Source organism: Caloenas nicobarica, chromosome 21, assembly GCF_036013445.1.
Source record: "Caloenas nicobarica isolate bCalNic1 chromosome 21, bCalNic1.hap1, whole genome shotgun sequence".
Taxonomy (NCBI): domain Eukaryota; kingdom Metazoa; phylum Chordata; class Aves; order Columbiformes; family Columbidae; genus Caloenas; species Caloenas nicobarica.
The window spans coordinates 2,961,918-2,982,347 of NC_088265.1; the positions used below are offsets into that span (position 1 = coordinate 2,961,918).

General features: G+C 56.7%; 1 protein-coding gene across 1 annotated transcript; it reads right to left on the reverse strand.

Moving 5' to 3' along the window:
* WNT2B (Wnt family member 2B) lies at window positions 1-17,521 on the reverse strand. Its single transcript, XM_065649200.1, has 5 exons — window positions 17,064-17,521; window positions 4,475-4,695; window positions 2,198-2,475; window positions 1,516-1,780; window positions 1-1,031 (listed from the first exon to the last, which is right to left on the reverse strand). Exons 1-5 carry the CDS (start codon window positions 17,225-17,227, stop codon window positions 802-804), a joined length of 1,158 nt encoding a protein of 385 aa, XP_065505272.1. The 5' UTR covers window positions 17,228-17,521; the 3' UTR covers window positions 1-801.
* Between the last annotated feature and the right edge of the window lie 2,909 nt (window positions 17,522-20,430).

Sequence of the window (20,430 nt, forward strand, 5' to 3'; positions counted from 1 at the left end):
TAATGAATTTTGACTTAAAATAATAAGCAGTATACACAACATACAAGTGAGTTTTACAGAGACACTGTTGTATCTGTCGACTTCACAACCTACCGGGAAGTTCACGTTTGGTTTGCTTTCTCTAGCCCTCTCTGTCTGCCAGCACCTGGGGGTGGCCCTTGTCTTTGTGCAGTCACTCGGGTTTCAGTCCCAATTTACAGCTCCGCTTGTCGCCTTGGCTGGGGAGACGGAGAGAAGCCTTGTGCGGAGGTTGCTCTTGCTCAGTGGGGTTGGTGGTGCTGGATCTGCTCGAGGGGAAACGCAGGTATCACGGAACTGTCTCACAGATCCGTAACACCCTTCCTCCGGCCTTGCAAAAAGGTAAAAAAGCAAGAGTGCTTTCTGCAAGAGGGGATTATTCTGAACTAGTGTGTTTTTGCTGGCGAAACTTTACTGCGACATAAAATCTCTGGGGAGGTGCAGGTTTCCTCAGCCATCTCATCCCGACAATCGGTCCTCCAAGTCCGTTTCGGTTGCGCCGTCCCTTTGCAAGGAGAACAAGGGGCAACGGCAGTTTCACAGTTTAAGCAAGGACTGCAGGCTCCTCCTAGGTACGGGATTAGTTTTGCTGAGCAAACAGAAGGGTCCACAGTACCTCCTGGGAAATGTAGTCCTTTCTTTAGTGCTTTGCAGAATTAATTAAATAAAAGCCATGCAGTTGAACTAGAACTCCCAGAATGTCATGGCCCTCAGGGCACGGGGTTTTTAAAAAATTGCAAGGGGGGGGTGGCAGTGGATTCTTCCCTTGGCATTCCCGTCTCCTCAGGTCTGGTCCAACCACTCGGCCCGTTTCGGCGCTTTACACGTGTGCACGTCCACCGTGTCCTCGCACTCCTTGCAGCGCACAGCGCAGCACCAGTGGAACTTGCACTCGCACTTGGTGACGCGGGTGACGCGGCGGGTGTCGTACCCCCGCCCGCAGCACATCACCTCGCAGCCGTCCGTCCCGCGGGACATCTTGTTGCACACGCGACCGGCTGTGCCCAGGGAGCCTGGAGAAGGAAGCGAGAGCAGGTCAGGGCGTTCAAATGCTTCTTCACCCTCCGCCCCACGGTTATAGCAGCGGTAAGATTGTGTTTGGTTTTGGGCTGCTTGTGATAAGAAAGCCCTTGAGGTGCTGGAGCGAGTTGAGAGAAGGGAATGGGGCTGCAGCACAAGTGTGATGGGAGCGGCCGAGGGAGCTGGGGGTTCAGCTGGAGAACAGGAGCTGAGGGGAGACCTTCTGATCTCTGACCTGCCTGAAAGGAGCTTGGAGCCAGGGGGGGTCGGGCTCTGCTCCCCAGGAACAAGCGCCAGGAGCAGAGGAAACGGCCTCAAGTTGTGCCAGGGGAGGTTGAGGTTGGATCTGGGGAGCAATTTCTTCCCCAAAGGGCTGTGGGGCATTGGAACAGGCTGCCCAGGGCAGTGCTGGAGTCACCATGGGCTGGAGGGGAGGAAGAACCGCTTTTGGGCAATGACTGGAGCTTTAGTTTTTACCTGCCGACTTGTCCATCACGCAGTAATCAGGTGAGTTCTCAAAATACACCAGGTCTGTTTTGGTGGGCTTCCTGAAGTTCTTGTTGGCCACAGTGAAGCCCGTGCCGTCCTGGTTCATCGTCACCTGGATGGCCCCGTTGTATTTCTTCCTCAGGTAATCCCCTGTTTTGCGAAAATCTGACATTGCCAGCCAACAAGTCCTTAGTGTGCAGGAGCCGCTGACCCCGTGGCATTTGCACTCCAGCTTCAGGAAACGCTTCACAGCCTGTGGGAAGAGGGATGTTGTGAGGACCGGCCGGGTACCGGCATCACGGCACCGGCATCGCTCCTGGGTCTGCTCATCCCTGACGCAGCTTGTCAGCCCTGTGGGATGGGGTTCCTAACGGGAGAGGGGTGCTGCATACCGAGGACCCATTCCCACTGTCACTGATGCCAGCAGCAGTGAGGACACATCCTGCGGGCAGAAGTGGGGTACTGCCACCCCCCCGGGCTGTTTCCCATGCAGGGAGGCACTGGGAAGGCAACTGGAGGCACTGGGAAGGCAGAGCAGCGTCCTGCCCCATTGTCTGCAGCAGGACATGCCCTTTGGGGACACCCAGGGTTCCAATCTTACCCCCAAGCTGCTCCGGCCACCCGTTCCCCTGCGGAGGGGTCCTGGTGGGACGCTGGGGACCGCACTCACCATCCTGCCGCAGCGGTTGTTGTGCAGGTTCATCAGCGCCCGGGCGTCCTTCACTTTCTTCTCCTTGGCGTCCACGAAGGCTTTGGCAAAGCGGATCCCGTAGTTGATGTTGTCGCTGCAGCCGCCCCAGTCGAACTCCCCGCGCTCGTCCTTGGAGCGGCCCCTCTTGAGCGGGTCGCAGCTGCAGGCCTTGAGGTCCCCCTGGCTGCACCCCCGCGTGATGGCGTACACCACCCCGGCCGACGAGATGGCGTAGACGAAAGCGGCCTCCCTGCTGCCTGCCGCGGGGAGAGAAACGGGGATGGGGAGTGAGCGTGCACCAAGGAGCAGAGCACTGGGTGTGTACTGGGCACCGCTGAGGACAAACCTTGAATCCTGGGGGCAGTTTTGGGCTCCTCAGGCCAAGAAAGGCCTTGAGGTGCTGGAGCGAGTTGAGAGAAGGGAACGGAGCTGGTGAGGGGCTGGAGCACAAGGGTGATGGAGCGGCTGAGGGAGCTGGGGGTTCAGCTGGAGAACAGGAGCTGAGGGGAGACCTTCTGATCTCTGACCTGCCTGAAAGGAGCTTGGAGCCAGGGGGGGTCGGGCTCTGCTCCCCAGGAACAAGCGCCAGGACCAGAGGAAACGGCCTCAAGTTGCGCCAGGGGAGGTTGAGGTTGGATCTGGGGAACAATTTCTTCCCCAAAGGGCTGTGGGGCATTGGAACAGGCTGCCCAGGGCAGTGCTGGAGTCACCATCCCTGGAGGGGCTGGACAGACGGAGATGAGGTTCTCAGGACATGGGGCAGTGCCAGGGGTGGGGGAATGGTTGGACTTGATGATTTTGAGGGTCTCTTCCAACCAAAAAGATTGTGGTTCTAGGGTGTCACCTTTGCAGCTGGGGGTAAGACCATCCTGCACATGGATAAGCCAAGTCCAGCCATCTCTGCTGGTCACCAAGCCCAGCCTCGGCTTCCCTGCCACCTTCCAGATTAAGGGGAATTTCACGCTGAGCTGGGTGCCCCTGGGTGCCGAGGCTGCAGGACCAGCTGTCACCCTTCAGCCGGGGCCGCCTCCCTCCCAGGGCGATGCTGAGCACGGGAGCTGGCGCCAGCTCCGGCCGGGCTCGGCTTTTCCCCGCATGGCACAGCTTGCCGCCTGCTATTTTATGTCTACGGTTCAAGTTCGCAGCTGTTTTTGTAACACTGTAAAAGAAGCTGCAAATCAAAACCATGTTCGTCTTCATTTTGAGAGCCTTTGAAAGCAACTTCAAAGGCAGCAGAGCTCTCTTTGGGCCTCGCAGGATGGGGCTGTGGCGAGGAGCTTTCATCATTCCCCATCTTCTGCCCGGAGAGGATGCCGGCAGGAGGAAAGGTGCTGTCGTGGGGATGGAGAGGCTGAGACGGAGCAGGCTGCAGCATGGTAGGGTGAGTACTGCATCCCGGTGCTTCCAGCCCCTTTCCCTCCAGCCAGCTCCTCCGGGGGTCTGGATGCAGGATCTGCTGCCGTGTGCCCCACCGGGCAGCTGCCCCATCCCCCCGCCAGCTGGGAGCAAGCCCCCCGCTCCCCGGCTCCATCTCACATGTCCTCCAGATGAGCTGCTCCCGGCTCTTCCCAGCCGCCTTTGATTTGGGGCTGGACGCGCCCCGGCACATCACAGGGCATCGCAGCATCTGTCCCGCAGTGCCGGGGCTCCCCATGAGGCTCCTGGGGTCCACTCGCTGCTGGAGCCCACGATGCTGCTCCTGCTCTGGAACCATCCCCATCCCTGTCACCATCGCCCCTTTCCTCTTTGCTCCTTGGGTACGTCCCTGCTTGTGTCACATCTGTCCCTCACTGGGAGTGGGAAGGTCCCTCCCAGGCAGGGTCTGTGCCTGGCTGTTTGTGCCATGGTCCTTCCTGCTCCACATTGGAGCCCGAGGTGAGGATGGAGCCGTGGCTCTGGTTGCCTCCCTTGCCATGCAAGGGAACAGCCAGTTCCCACGTGAATCACTGAGTCCTGGCCAACCCTGCTCTCCAAATATTTATATATCCCATTACTGTTTACATATGAGCCCGTTCTCTGGAGGTGTCTCCTCCTTCCCCCTTCTCCCCCAGGGCTCCCCCTGCTCCGTCTCGTTTGGTGCAGCTATTCCAAACGCAGTTGCTCTGCACCCATTAGTGCTTGATTAATTTACAGGGAAAGGCAAAGCTCTCCTAAAGGAGTAACCCAAGCCACCGGGCACGGCAGCCCAGCCAGAGGAGAGCCCCTCCCAGGGAGACAAGGCACACGGTGGTGGGAAGGGGATGGGGCAGAACCTACTTCGCAGCATGACCCGGCCAAAGACGGTGTGGTCCCGGTCCAGGGTGCTGCAGTTCCAGCGGTGGTGCCGAAATTGGTGCTGGCATTCCCGGATCCACTCCTTGGCTCCCTCCCCGACCGACTGCATGATGTCGGGGTACCTCTGGCACAGCTGCCGCTGCTTGTTCACCAGCCCGGGGATGTTATCGCAGATCACCCTCGCGCCCAGCGCCCCAATGTACCTGCAAGAGAGAATGATGCCGTTACCTCGCTGCCCGCAGAGGCAGGTACAGGGCTCTGGCTCCCCGGGTCCTCACCATGCTTGGGGGGATCTTATATTGAAGCCCACCTTTCCCTTTTGTCTTTCTAGCTGTGTTACAGGTGCTTTGGGCTCTGTCAAAGGTGTCCCCCCAGCAGGGACGTGCCCTCCTTGCAGCATCTCTTCAGCGAGGGGGGCCAGGGATGGAACACGCTGTGTGGTGGGTGCTGTGGGTCAGACGGGCAGGACGCAGGGACAGGGCACTGCTGAGCCATCACAGCCGCTGGGCTTTGGCCTTTGTGTTTAACAAAATAATCCCAGGCGGGCAAAGCTCCGCTCTGTGTGCGCGTCGCTGCAGCAGGGGCCCCGTGGAGCACATCGTCTCCCCAGCATCCAGCCAGCTCTGGGTGCTGCAAGGCAGGGGGAACCATGTCGCTGAGAGCCTGAAATCTCCGTGAGCTCCTGGGGTGGCAGCGGAGGAACCTGCCGATGTGCAAAACCTCCCTCCCAACCCTCTCCCCTACATCCCAGCCCTGCTCTGCAGCCCGGCCCTGCTGAGCACAGCAGGATGGAGCCCAGCTGAGCCTGGTGCAGGATCTGCTGTGGCTGTTCAGCCTGGAGAACAGGAGCTGAGGGGAGACCTCCTCCATCTCTACAACTGCCTGAAAGGAGCTTGGAGCCGGGGGGGTCGGGCTCTGCTCCCAAATAGTGTGATAGGACAAGGAAATGGCCTCAAGTTGCACCAGGAAAGGTTTAGGTTGGATCTTGGGAACAATTTCTTCCCCAAAGGGCTGTCGGGCATTGGAACAGGCTGCCCAGGGCAGTGGTGGAGTCACCATCCCTGGAGGGGTTGGACAGATGGAGATGAGGTTCTCAGGGACATGGGGTAGTGCCAGGGGTGGGATAATGGTTGGACTTGATGATCTTGAGGGTCTCTTCCAACCAAAATGATTTTATGTCTCCTGCCTGCACACTCACATGGACACACTGTGGGAACACAGGTCCATGGCACAGGCACCCATGCGATGCTCTGGTAGGGGTGAGAGGAGCAGGTTTCACCTCTTGTTGCTGCAGTCCTTTTTCATGCTGTTATTCCCCTGCATCTCCTGCACTGGTGAGCGCTTACGATCATGCCCTGACACCGGATAACTGGGAGAACCACATTGTGTCTCCTGTCCTGCCTGTACTCTGCCTGCATCCCAGTCCCCTCCTTCTGGCCGGAGCTCAAAGCAGAAAGACAATGTGCAAACAACGGTCTGGTGGAGCCTGGCTGAGCCCCAGGGGCAGCTTTCCACGCACGCGGCGGGGGGGACCCTGAGCTCTGCCCGCAGCCTCGCACCGGCCCGGACAATGTGGCAACGTGGAATTTTCCATCCCGTTCAGCCCCAGCCAGGCAGCGGCTGCTTGTGCTGGGGGATGATGTTTGCCACAGAGCGCGGAGCTGTGATTCTGGCTGGAAGGGATGAGGTTTGGGTGGGATTCAGTTTTTCCAGCCCCCACCCCCCCCAGACTGGAAGAACCTTCCTTTAGTAATAATGAAAAGCAATAAGCTTGGGCAATATTTCATTGTCTCTCTCGGGCCATGTTCTATCACTTCTATCAGCCCCCGAGAGAGCTCGCAGGCTCAGGAAAGCCCTGCAAGCACAGAAAGCAATGGGATCTGTTCCCTTTTCTTAAAAAATATTTTGTTTAAACGTTGGCAGAAGCACAAGGTCATCTCAGGCTGGAGCTGAGGATAATAAACCCGGCTCCCCGTGGCTTTGCAAGCCCCGACTCAGAGCCAGTGAGCATTATTTTCAGAGGTTTGCTCGTCAGCCTTTGATCCTGCAGCAAGGGACACGGGAGATGGCGGAAGCCCTTTAGGAAAGAAAAGTCACCAGGAGCTCATCGAGTGATGCCGGTTGCTGGTGTTTTAATTGCCTCGCTTGTGCTGGGCCATGACAGTGGCCGGTTCCTTCCTGCGGTGAGCAGGACAGGGCACAGGAGCATCTCCCCAGCTGGATGATGGCATAGGGCAGCGGGCTTGAGTGGGAATGCTGAGATCCTGTGGGGACGCGTGGCTGGGTACCCTGGCCCTGAATTCATTCTACCTGGTTCCCACGAGGATGGGGGACAGCCGATGTGTCCCTGCCAAGAGCTGGGACAAGGCTGTGGTGCCACAGGATCGAGGGGCAGCCACAGCTCCCCTTTGCTGGAGGGGAGAGATGCTGGGAAATCTGGAAAAGGTAAAATGTTCTCTGATGGGCCAGCTCAGCAGGGGCTTTGTGGTGACCCTGGCCACCTCCAGTGCTGCTGAGCTGTGGTACTGGCCTTTGGGCACAGCGGGGGGGGGATGCAGGGCTGGCTTTGGGGGACACGCTGGTAGAGGAGCCAGCAGATAAAGCACAGACTGACCCCATCCCCTGGGAGACTGAGATCAAGGTAAACCCTCCAGACAAGATAAACACCAGGCACTCCCTTTTTCACACTGTCAGCTGATTACTTCTCGTTAATTCTCCTGCCAAATACCCAGGTCAGAGCAAACATTATCAGCAGGAGAAAGTGGAAGGAGAGCAGGGTGAAGGGCACCGAGGGACGACCTCACCGTGCAGGGTCCCAGACCCCCGCCAGGGTCGGTGGCTGCGTCTCCATTTGCTCGTGGCTGCAAAAAAGCAGCAGATTTGCTGTGGTACCTACAGGTCTCCATTGGAAATTATGGTCTGAAATCCATCCCATGATTGCTGGGGCATTGGAAAGCGGCATGGCACAACACGGAGGAAAATTCCTCACGTGTCTTGGAAAGGCTGCGGTTATCTCGGCGGGACGGAGATCTTCCATTGCGTGAGAAATGCTCCAGTTGGGTTCAGTTACTCTGAAATGGAGCGAGACGAGGAACACCAGGAAAATTGTGCCAAGCAGAATTTTGGGAGGGAAAAAACCCAAACATTTGTTTTGGATTGATTAAAGCATCCCTTCCCATTTTATTTCTAAAAATCTATGACATTTTAAAAACACTGAAATAGGAAAGACAATGGATGTTCTGAGAAGTCCCCAGCTGCCTTATCAGAACTTCATTTTTAAAAAATGAAGCTGTGCTGGAAGTGGCAAATTTCTGTGAAATGCTGGACTCTTGGGGAATCAGCATTATTCTAGCAGAAAACAAACCAAACTAAACAAGCCCCGAGTTCAGAAAAGTCTATGAGAGGGAGCTGCTCCTGATGCTGGAAGCTGCTTGGGCCAGGACTTCTGCATGGTCAGGAGGAGAGAGGCAGGAGCAGCCTGCAGCAAGGAGCTGAGAGTTAATCATGATGGGCATGTGAGGATAATAACCCCCTGCCGTGTCAAATGGGGGTCCATGGATGCTCACCCAGTGTCTGGGAAGCCCCCGCATCACCTCCCTGCTCAGGGCAGAGCTGTTTGCTCCACTCAGGCTCGCAGCGACCCCGCTGCAGAGTTTCCTTCTTGCAAATCAGCCTCTGGCCACAAGCTTGCTGTGTTTCCCGTTTGCTCCTAAAATTCAGCTGCCAGGAGGTGGGTGCGAGCTGCGGTGCTGCGGGAATCGTTGTGCCACCACGCACGGCACTGGACCTTGGCCACCCTGCTAGGAGCAACTTGTGCAGCAGCAGCAGCAGAGACCGGGGATTCCGCGTTACAAAGGAAAGTGCTTTCGGAGCCTGCAGGTAAAGCACTCCCCGCTCCCCACCAGCCTTCTTCCCCTCTGCGAGGGATCCATTGCATCCAGACACATCCACCGGTGCAGCCGGAACGAGCTCTTCCCAACCGCCCGCCAGCGCCGGGGGAGCAGGAGACAACTGTCACATGTTGGCTCCCAGTTGTTTTTCTTGTTCTAAGAGTCTGCTGACTTCGACTCTTGTAAACAAGGAGAAACCTAAATTGCTTCTAAGATAAACATGCAAATCAGAGGCAGACGCGTCTATTTACTTGGCAGCGTGCATTTTGTGCTAAACCCCCTTCCACGGCTTGCCTCCGTGCTGGATGTGTCCTGCTCCCGCACTTCCCACCAGAGCCTGCCTGGCTTCCTGAAGGACTTGCAGACTCCTCGGGGAGCTCTTGCAGAACCGTGTGGCCCATGTCATGTCTCTGCCTTCAGCTCCAACTGCTCTGGTGAAAGTCTCAAGAGCTCAGAGCTTTCCTCTCCTCCCTGGACGTGCAGCTCCCGCGGGTTGGGAGGGGATCCCCGCAGTTGCATGTGGGCTGCGAATTCCTGGGATATGCTGCATCTTGTCCCAAGGATCAGATCCCAGTATGCCTCACTCCTCCTCCGTCTTCAACATGCTGCAGTCTTTTTTTTCTGGACCAGCAAACTGTGCTTTTGGCTCCAACACAGCAGATGCAGCTTCCTGGTTGCTGAGCTCTTTAACAGGAAAGACCACCAGACACAGGGGGATCAAGAGCATGGTCAGAGTCTCAGGCACCTTTGGAACAAGCAGATGGGAACACGTCCCCCAAACATGTTGGCATCAGCCTGGCCAGGGGAACAAACAGGCTGAGCAGCTGCCAAGAGGTTTCTCTGGCTCCCAGGAGCACCAGGCTGTTCACGAGGGCTTAGGAGCTGCCCTGCAAAACCAGCAGTCAGAGGGAACCACAGCTCTAAAGACCAAAGCAGGGGGATGCTGCAAAGGGGAATTCAGTTTCCCCTTCATTATAAATCTGCCTGGTGCCGGACAAACCTCCCAGGCAGGACCGCTGCTGTGGCACGCCGAGAGCTGAGACACAAAGCTTCTTCACCGTCACCGGTTAATGCAGAGAGGCTTCATGGCTGAAAAATGATGGCAGGTTAACCGGTCTCCTTCCTGTGGCTTCTCTCTCCCCAAGGATCCCAAAGACATTTTGCAAACTGTTTGTAGCTCCTTGTTTGGCAGAAGAGCATGGACAGAAGAACAGAGTGGAACGCAGCACCTGGGGAGGCAGGAGATGCTTTGGCGAGACACAGCGCCATGGACCTGGCCAGCGCGATGGCTTCGAAATCATCAAAATATACTTCTCCAACCTGAGGCTGGGTCTCAGCACAGGCAGCAGGCTCAGCTCTGACATCCCATCTAACATGTTTCCAGCTTGAGAATCTGCCTTTCATGATGCTGCCTCTCCCCATCGAGCGCAGGCTGCGCTCAGCTTGGCTAAGACAGTTTGGACGGCTGAAATCCCTGGACCCCTGGCCATGTCAACTGCTCCTGGGGGTTCCCAACGGGCTCTCCCTTTTGTTACTGGCAATGGGGAGATGCAGGCAGCCTGGCGCTGTGTGGGGATGGACAGAGCACACTCGGGAGCTCTGGACTTGACCAAACCGCATATAAAGCAACAACAAAACAAAAAACAGGCAAGAAAAGCGCCAAGGTGGTGTTCCCGGCCTCTCAATTCTGCATCTTCTGATGGCCACCGCCTGCCTGGCACACTTATCTCTCCTACCTCATATGACTCAGGCAAATAACCTCGGTGCTTTTTGGAAGAAACGTGGAGCTTTGAGCCACTCCACAGCTCCCACCGGTGTCATCAGACACCTGCAAACCAAGCTGGAACTGGGCTCGGTCCCGGCTCAGGACATTCCCCTCGGCACTGGTTCTGCTCTGGCCCCCGAGCATGTTGTGCTGTGGTCAACTGCAAACATCTGCTCCCAAAACCAGCCCCAGGACGGGCTGCCTGGCGCTGCTTTAGGCTCCACCGTCATTGGTGGCGTTGGGGGTTTCTCCAGGTCCTTCTGCAAAAAGCAAGTGCTGGGAAACCACCTCAGTTCCCCTTGTCCGTGGGGTGAAGCATGGTCCAACATGCGCCCAAGCACCATGATGTGAGGACATCCCCGGCCTCTTCTGCTGGATAAGTGCTGGGGGACAGAGGATCCCCATCCCCAAATCCCTGGTGAGAGATGCTCAGCCTGGCCCCAGCTGGGAGCTGTGAGCTTGTTTTGCACAGAGCAGCGTCTTCTGCTGCGGTGGTTGAGATGAGAGCGGGGTTTGGATTCTTGGTGGTATCAGAGGCTTTGGAGTCCCTCCCCTGGGAAACCTGATTCACCTCCCCATTGCTCTCATGATCACTTTGATAGTCCTGAAAGATCAACTTGGGAGCCAAACTATCTTGGCTTCTGTTCTCTTCCCATCTCATGGAGTCTCACTCATCTGTATTTTGGTGGAAGGCTGGAAAGCCTTAGGCAGCTATTGGAGACACCTCGTTCTGATAGGATCAAATCCAACATCCCTGCCTCTTTGCCTGATAAAGAGCAAATTCCAACGTGCCTGGCAGCGTTTCACCTCTCCAAGTTCTTTGCATACTTCCCAAGGATGCTGCACTTTCCTTCCTCTGCCCTCCCTGGCTGTGGGCAGACAATTTATAGCCAACTGCAAAGCACTTTGGGTTGCAAGGTGCTATAGACATTTGAGATATTATTTTATTATTATAAACCCTCAGTATTTTATTAAGCGCCACTGGGAATGTGGCCATCCTGGCCTGCTAGAATTGTTAACGCCTTGGAATGATTAATAGTCCTAATTTCCTCACTTAGAGCCACTACTCTGTATGTTGAGAGCGTTAGTCTCACTTGAATAATTTTTAATATCATAATGCTGAGCCACTACCAGTGCCATTCGAAGTACATATTTTTCATTTTCTGCACTGTGATCTTTCTATTTCTTGTATGTCCAGTTATCTGCCTTTGGTACCTTGTCGGAGTCCCCTCTCGGTGGTTCTCCTGCACTCGTCTGCAGCCAGTGGGATGCAGATTCTGTGGGAAGGACTGAAATGTCCAGGAGATGCTGCAGCCCCAGCAGCTGGACCCGAACGAGCTCCCTGCCCTGCACCGGTCAGCGCTGCCCTGCCGTCCCCTTGGCTGATGTGGGAGGGTTTGATATCAGCATCTTGTATCGAGAGTGACGTGGAAATCACGGTCTGTTCTGCCTGCAATGTGTAAAGGTGAGATACGGTGTGCACAGAACATATATCGGGTGAGCAGCAAAGCCCCGGAGCGCTCGGGCTGCTGCAGAGCCGGAGGAGGGTGAAGGTGCGAGGTTATAAAAGCACAGGGAGAAAAGGACTCCGGTGCCTTCAGCAATAATGGCCAAAATCTCATTCAGTGCTGAGTGAAAGCTGTTCCTCAGAGGCGTTGTTGGCGGTCTTCGAATACAATACAGGTTGCTCATAAAAAATATGCTTTATCCTTAAGTATTTTTTTCCCCCCCGCCCCTCCCAAAATCTCAAAGCGCTTTGCTAAGAGGTGGGGAGGTAAGGCAGTTCTGTGGAGGTAAAGTAGGGTGGATGCTGCTTCTCTTGTCCACGGCATATCTTCTGTGCTGGTGCAAGCTGCTCGAGGCAGAGGCTGCGTGTTTCTCCAGGACCTGGCCCAGCACCCATGTCCCGCTGGGCTGCAGGCACTGCTGAAATCGGTATTAGTCATAGGAAAAGCTAATGAGCTTGGACGAGCAGAAGGATTTTTTGCTTCTGCATTTCTTTGTAAGAAAGATTTCCTATAGGTGAAAGTGACCCTAATGAAAAATGAACTAAGAAACACAATTAGGATTATTATAACGGTGCAGAATGACTGAGAGAACCCATCTGTTCAATACACCCCAACCACGAACACCAGGCTGCTGCAGAGGCCACAGGGTTCATTCCCCATCAGTCTGACATTACTTTAAAACTTATTTTTCAAAGCGCGGCTGCCTGGACAGCCGGAGCTGCGGAGCGCCTCGGGATAAAGACTTCCCGGTCGCTGACCTCCTGCTTTTATTGCCACGCAAAGTGTTCAGCAGCAACAGACGTCCAGCCGGTGCGAAGCCCCCGCGGACTCGCCATGCCCTGAGCGCTGCGCATCATCTCCCTTCGAGGTGGCGAGTCCCCCTGGTACCCAGCCTGTGACATCCCTGGGGATGAGACCAGCTGGATGGGAAGCTGCTCTGCAGTGGGAGAACTCATGGAGGAGGGAAGGGCTTGTCCATGGTGCCGGATGGCATTGGGAGCTACCGACATGTGGTCCTCGGAGATCGTGAGCTGCTTGACCCTCTGCTAGCAAAGCTCTCCTGGGTCTGCCCTGCTTAGGCTGGCACGGAGGGAAGGCAGCGACCCCCCCACGCACCCCCGAGGGCTACACCGCGGGGCTGTGGAGCTCCTCCAGGCAGCTGTCTTTCCCTTGGCTTAATTTCAAACATTCCTATTGATGCTATTTCCCCTCCCACACACCTCGGTGTGATGCCTGTTTAAATGAGCCCCTCTCTCTTATATCCTATATCCACACCTACGTGTGGCTTGATTTTTCCATTGCTCTTTGTGCCCATCCACTGCACCTGGACAAGGACCCAGTGCTGGTGTCATGACGAAACGCACGGCAAACCAGGGAGAGGAAGGGCTGCGGGAGGGAGCACTGGTCCACCCTGCCCGTCGTGGTGGGAATGTCCCCTGCAGTGGGAATGTCCTTGCCAAGCCCTCAGGAAGAGCTTGACACCAGGTCCTGGGGCTGCTCCAGCATGGAGGGTGTGACGGGCGCTCCTGCTTCACGGCCTCAGGACAGACTTGAGGAAGAAATTGTTGCCCCTGAGGGTGGTGTCTCCATCCCTGGAGACATCCCAGGCCAGGCTGGACGGGGCTCTGAGCAACCTGAGCTGGCGAAGATGTCCCTGCTCATGGCAGGAAAGGGACTGGATGAGCTTGGAAGGTCCCTCCAACCCAAACTATTCTCTGATTCTATGACCTGCCCTTGGTGTGTTTTCCCTGCCTATGAGCATAGACCTTCCCTGGCCAAGTAGTGGAGCTGGAGTGGGGTGGCTGCCTCACTCTGGACCAGAGCATCCCCAAGAGTGTCCATCCAGGGGTGCGGTGGCTCTGCCAGGAGCCCCCAGAACCCACCGATGCCTTGAGGAGCCCCACGTGGCCGCCGGGCTCTTGCACGCTCCCCAAGCCTGCACTAGTCTTCCTTCCACAGATTTGTTTTATCTCTTTGGGAGCCTGATGCCTCCCATCTGTTCCAATGCCAGATGAAATTAAATATTTGTAGTTTCCAAGGGCTGTGGTTAGCAATAAACAAGTTAGCTAATGAGGATTTGGTGCGCCAGGGGGTTGGAGGGGTTCATGTGGGCTCGCAGGCAAGCGGGTATGTGTGAGGGTGGGGTGCAGGGGTGTGTGTGCATACGGCTTTGTGTACATTTTTCTTTAACCAAACCTTCAATTTAAAATGGCTTTCCACACCAGAGCAGCCAGCGGGGCTCTCAATAGCGAGTAAACTCTACATAGTTATTTACACCAAGTTTGTTTATTGCACAGTTTATGTTTATAAGCAACATTCATCTAATCTTCCAGATCTTTCGGAAGGAATTTCAGAGGCCGCTTTCGGGGCTCTCGCAGCGCGGGGCACAGCCCTGCCAGGCGGGCGCCCGCCCCGCACGATGCTCTTCTCCCTACCCCGGCGCGCTCAAGTGTAAACGGGATTTAGGGATTTTTCCCGTTGCATTCCTTCTTAATTTTCCGTCTGTGTTTCAGCTGGTATTTTGTTGCTAAGTAATGCTCTCCAGTTTGGGAGGGTTTCCGCATGGATGCTGCTCCCCAGTGCCAGCCCCAGCCCGTCCCCTCTGCCTGTGCGAGCGCTGCTCCGAGCGCAAACACACGTACCCACGGCCACTTCTTCTGAGCGCCAAAGTTCACCAATTCCTGGCGTTTTTGTGAGGCGGCGCGGGCCACGCCTGACGTCACTGAAAATTAATAATTTGCAGTTGTTTAGAAGAAACATTTGGTTGATATTTCCTTTCCATGTACTGTGATCAGAACTGACCCAGTTTTTTTTCTATGAATCTACTTTAAAAGTCAACTCTGAAAATGAGAAGCATTTCCTCTATTTCCAAAAGTTTATTGTGTGTGAATCCCTAGAAGAATTTGGCAATAATAATGAAAATAAGGAACGATGATGCACCACCAAATGTATTTACTGCAATATCAGTAGTGCTAAAGATGTGCTTGGAAACCTATGTAAATCACTGAATAACTTTTTCCCAAACCACAGCTGGTTGAAACCATTTTCAGTAAAATACGATTTCAACTAAACACGTTATTTTATCAGAACTGACAGGTCCAAGCAGAACACAACTTGCTTCAATGAGGGCTTTTCTTAGGAATGCTCTGGTCTACAGAAGAGAAAGTACATTTGAAAATGTGAACTTTAGAGTTTAATGTGTCTGGGTTCTAAGGTTTTTTTTTTTAAGTTACACACTTAAGGTCCCTGAGACCAATTCTGCTTGCTGAAAATGTTCAGTGTTGAGGAGCTGCCCCACTCCCATTTCTCCGTCGGCCAAAAAGCTGCCAGCCAGGGAGTCTGTCTGCAAGCTGAGAACACAAACTGCTGCGGGAGCTAAATCGAGCTCCCTCCAAATAAGCCACAGCTACCGAGGCTTAAAATGTGGCTGGTTTTCCTCCCGCTTGTTGGGAAGAGATGTGCGTTTGGAATTAGTGCAGACACTGCGGTGGAGTCATTGTGGGGAGAAGTGGGGTACAACAGCAAGGAAAATAAGTGTTTTTCACACTCCTCCTAAAGAAAGAATTTTCACCCCTCAGCCAGCACCCAAGTGTGTCACCAAAACTGCCCAGCTCTGGGCAGACGATGCTGTGACTACTCCAAACCTCGTCTTTTTCCAGCTATTTTACCCCATGTACTCACTCTTCAGCTCTAACAAGCCTCCACTTCTCTTGCCTCCTCGGTAATGAAGTGAAATAATCCAACTTCTCTGCTGCCCAAAGACTCTTCCTTCCTTCCTCAGCTTTTAGCATATCAGCAACATCACCACCTGCACAGATGCTGTCCTGTCTTCACCTGCCCTGCTGGGTGGGGAGATCTGGAAGCCAGGCCAGCGCTTGTATCAACCTGATATACACCGATAGTGATTCATTTTCTTGCCCAGAGATTTCAGTTCCACGTGGGCTGATCAGGAGATCTCTGGGCATGGCCGGTGATGGCATTGGTCTGGCTAGCCCTTCATCTGTGCCCCCCAGAAGCCTGTGCTGCCCTCTGGAAGAAGCTGCTCCCCAAACAATCCACCTTTTTGTGGCCGGTTCCAACCCGCTGCCCGAGCAGCATCTCCCCCGGGCTCCCCGCTTCCCCCCCGGCTTTCCCGTTCACCTTCCTCACCCTGGCATCGCTCTCCCAGGGGTGCCAGCGTGGCCACAGCTGCCACACGCCCAGACGTGCTCTCAAAACACTAGGAATACTTGTGTTATCGGCACGACTACTAAGTGCTACCGAGCCCTCGCAATGTGCTCCACAGTAGCCGAGGAATTCCAGAAACGACTGTTCTCTTTCTGTGGCAGATGCATTGAATTTGATTAAGTTCTGCTTCACCCACTACGAGGTGCTAATGATGATGAGATAGGTGTGAAAAACGGTGATTTGCACAAGATTAGAGAGGACTTTTATAGGGTGGGGGACACTGAGAACTTTTCTGCAGCAAACTATTTTTTCCCCTCTAGTGTTACTGAACTACTGAAGCAGCTTGGAAAACTTCACAGTCCTTGTTTTCCTAATTGCTCTCATTCTGCATACAAGAATTTTCATTGTTACAGGAATCGCGACAGGAGAAGATTAATTTCTAAAATGCTGCTATTTTCTGTGGTATCGTTTCTCTCTGTTGCAGATCTTCATCCGAATGAGGGAGACCAGCAACTTCTTAACTTACGAGAAGCTATAGTACAAGTGCGCGGGGCGTATGATACCGCAGCCCGCAGGGATCTGGGAGCTTCAGCGTGATCCCGGGGCTGCAGCGGGTGGATCAGGGGATTCGCTCGCTGCTGCCGCTTCGCAGGTACAAACCCTACCGAGGGACTAATCCTGCTTCCTGCCGCTGCCCGGGCCGGCATGACTTTCAGGGGGGATCACGGTTTGTGGGGCTCTGCTCCCCGGCAGATGCGGCGGGAGATGGGGAGTCTCTCGGCGCCGGGGCCAAGCGGGAGACGACGGCGCCTTCGGGGCGCGGGGATGCTCGGGGAGCACCGCGGTGCTGCGCCCCGGGGAAAGCACCGACCCCACGGCAGGTTGAGGAGCCGGCGGTTTCCCCTCTCAGCCCGCCGCGCTTCCCCGGGAGCCCGAGCCGCCGCCGGAGCCGCGCAGGTGGAGCCGAGGGGAGCCCCGAGCCGCGGGGCTCCCAGCCGGGCCCCGCGATGTTCCCGGGGGGAAGCGGGGAGCCCGTGCAAGCCCCGGCCAGTCCCCGCTGGCTCCACCGCCCTGCGCGGCACTCCCACCGCCGCACGTCGGACGCTGGGCTCCGGTTCGGCGGGGCTCGCTGCGCTCCCGGCCGGGCTTCCCCATCCCCATCCCGCGACAGGGCACCGCGCAGCTCCCGCCGGAGGCAGCCCGGGGACCGTCGGGGCGGCGAACCCGTCGCGGGGACTCACCACCACGAGGAGTCGGCGCGGGGCGTCAGGGCGAGCAGGAGGAGAACGAGGGGCAGGCAAAGCCGCGGGGCCGCACCCGCCGTCCGAGGGAAGGCTCCGCACTCCGCACGCCCGGGGGCCAAGGCAATCCCAGGAGACGCTTCCAGGCGGTTTGGGCTGAGCATATCTCTCCGGGGCGGGGTCCAAACGGAGAAATGACCGGGGAGGGGGGTCCTGCCCGCGCTCCCCTCGGGGGCACTGCCCGTCACGGTCCCGCGGCGCGGCTGCCGGCTCCGCGATGCTGAGCGAGCCCCGGCTGGGCCCCCGCTCCCAGGCACATGCTGCTGCGCGGGGGGCGGCAGGGCAGGGCCGGGCCGGGCGGCAGCGGCGGGGCTCCCCGAGGGGTCCCGGGCCGGGGCGCTCAGTGGGGCCGGCGCCCCCCGAGTGGCGCGGGGCGGGCGGCGGGGCTGGGCCGGGCCATAGAGGTCCTTGCGCGGAGGGCGAGGACGCACTGGGGATGGGAGCGCGGAGGCTGTGGCCAAATATTGACAGCGCCCGCCGTGCTCCGGGCTCTCATTGGGCAGAGTCAGAGGCGCGGAGCCGCCGCTCCGGCCGGACCGACCCCCACCTCCGCAAGGGCACGTCGGACAGCCCCCTCCGGGCTCCTGCCCACCGCCGGCGGGGCTGCCCCCACCACCGCCCCGCCGCCGCGCACCGCGGCCGCTCCCACCGCCGCGCCCGCACCCGCGGGGACGCGGCGCGGAGCCGTCGGCCGCGGCCGCCCCGTCGGGCTCCGCCCGGGGAAGGGGCGCAGCGGGATGCTCGGGGCCGGGGCCACCGCCGGCTCCTCCCGCGCTCGTCCCCGCCAGGTGTCACTGCAGGGCGGGAAACAGCCGCCCGCGCTCCGCGGGGCTGCGCGGGCCTCCGCGTTCCGCCGGTCGAGCGGTGCCCGCGCGCCTCCGCGGCGTTCCACGGGTCCTCCGCCGCCGCTCCTCGCCGCACCCGACGGCTACTTCGGCCCCCGCCCCTGTGCGGGCAGGAGCGGGAAGTGCGGGCAGGAACAGGTGTCACGGGCGGTGCAGACCCCACTGCTGCACGGGGACCTGCAGGCAGCGGCCTGGGACAGGGGACACAGCCGCTGTTGTCAGGACATGGACTCCCTGGGGTGATGATGTCCCCAGCGAGAGGCACTGCCATCCTGTCCTGGGACAGCCGGTATCTGAGCACCAGTCGTACCCCTTTGTGCCAGGTTGGCAAGGGGTCTCCCACCTCTGCCGTGTCTCTGCTGTCTGCAGGACAAGGAGACCTGGCGGACATACTGCCCTTGGCTCTAAGTTCTCCTTCTGTCATCGCCCTGAAACTGTTGGTTGGCAGCTGGTGAAGACCAACGTGTCCTGGGAGCTCCCTCTTCCACATGTGTCCTTGGCTGGTTGCTCCTTCCACACCCTGGAGGTGAGCAGGCATTAGGCTTCAACGGGTAACCTCTCATTGCTGGCACTTCCCAATACGCCTAATTATTTATTGGGATTGCAAACCTCATTATCCACCAAAGTGCTTTTTGCATTGCTGGAGCCCTCAGCTGCTCCCTCCCCTGCCCCCAGCTCAGCTCATTCTGCTCTTTCCTTCCCATTCCTGTTGTCACAGATCAGAGAGTGACTTCCCTGGCCTGAGAGAAACTGGGACTAGAAACTCGCACTTGGTTATAATCCAATTATTCTTCTGAAAACCGCAGTGACAGAGAGCTGGTGCTAGTACGATGCTGTCCTTTTGTCTGAGAGCCCAAATGGAATATTGCATTACAGCTTATTCACAAAGTGATTGCACTGAAAAGGCTGATATTTATAGGCTTGTGTGGAAGGTTGTGCATTTATTTTGAAGACCCATCATAGTGATAGTGTGCTGGGATCTCTGCTGTTGCCATTTCATGGGCTTTTCTCTGTAACTGCATTATTTTAATCCAAAGAGGAGAGGCTGAGTTCTCTGTGTCCTGCTCTGATGGGAAAGGAAGGGGAGGTGGTGACAAGTGCCAAATTCCTGGGTGTTGATCTGGGTGTGCAGGTCTTGGCTGTGAGGTGGTGCTGGGCAGGAGACCTCTGTGGTGGGCTGTAACTGGCTCCAGGACGAGGGCAAGAAGTAGTCGGTGCAGGCAGTGGTGTCAGCACTGGGAGGGGAGGGTGATGGGTGTCTGTGGGGGGGGTTGCAACTGAATTTAGGCGTTGAAATTGCATCCTTGGGCCAGGTTTCGCAGAGCTTTGCACCCAGAGTGCTGAATTTCTGTTGACCTCATTGCTTATTTGGATGCTCTCCTGAAGAGGACCTGACTGACAGCCCAGGGACTGTCCCCTGGACTTCCCTGGGGTTGGGTCAGGCTCTCCTTTGCCTGTCCACATTTAGCAGTGAGGGAGGCCAGGGCAGCCCTCGTTCCTCCAATTGTGGCTCAGCTGGGCAGAGACTCTCATTTGATCTTTCATTCAAATTAGCAGCGTGCTCAGGATGTCTGGGTGCTTTGTCCACATGGGCTGCAGTGAGTAAATAAACAAGGCTCTGCTTTCAAAGGCTTTCACGAGTCATTAACTTCAAAGGAACAAACTCTCTATTTTCCTAGCAGGTCGGCCACTCTGGAGACACTTGCTCTGCTCTGGGTGCTGAAGGTGACGGCTGCTCACGCTGGGGCAGCCGCTGCAGGGTCTCCTCTTGCACAGCACAGAGCTGCACCGAGGGGCAGAGGGACAGTCCATGGCTGGTGCTACTCCTGGGAGGAAAGCAGGGTAAGGAAATGCGCAGGCAAGGACAGTCATGGCATTCACTGCCTCGAAGAGCTGCCTGGAGGTGGCATCCAGCCTGCAACATGTTTGAGACACTGTCCAGGACGGAGTTTGCAAACCATGCCTGCTCAGCAGAAGTCTCCCCATCTTTCCACAGAGGTGAAGGTGGCGTGGTCTTGCCTTCGCGTGCTGTCTTGGTGTGGGTGAGGGTGCTCTGCCCCGTGAGCAGGACTTGCTCTGGCAGTGCAAGCAGGGAGGTCGCTGTCCCTCCCCAGCTGTCTCCCCCACCGCGGCACTGGATTCCTGCTTTGATTGTGTGGGCACAGGTGCTGGGGCTGCGCCAGGAGCACGCAGCGCTAGCGGAGATTGCAGAGGGATTGCTGCACCTCCAAAATGCCCGTGCTGGGCACAGTGAGGAAGCTAACCTTTCATGTAGCAGCCCTAGGAATAACTCAGAGCCTTGCATAACCACAGCTGCCTGCAACCCCAAGGGGAAAAATCACTGTCCTGGGATAACCCTCAGTGCCAGGCCTGCTGCCCTCACGGGAAACCTATTTTCTGAGGCAACAAAGCCCCATTATATACACGTTTATTGGGAATTTATTTTGGTATGGACACTGCAG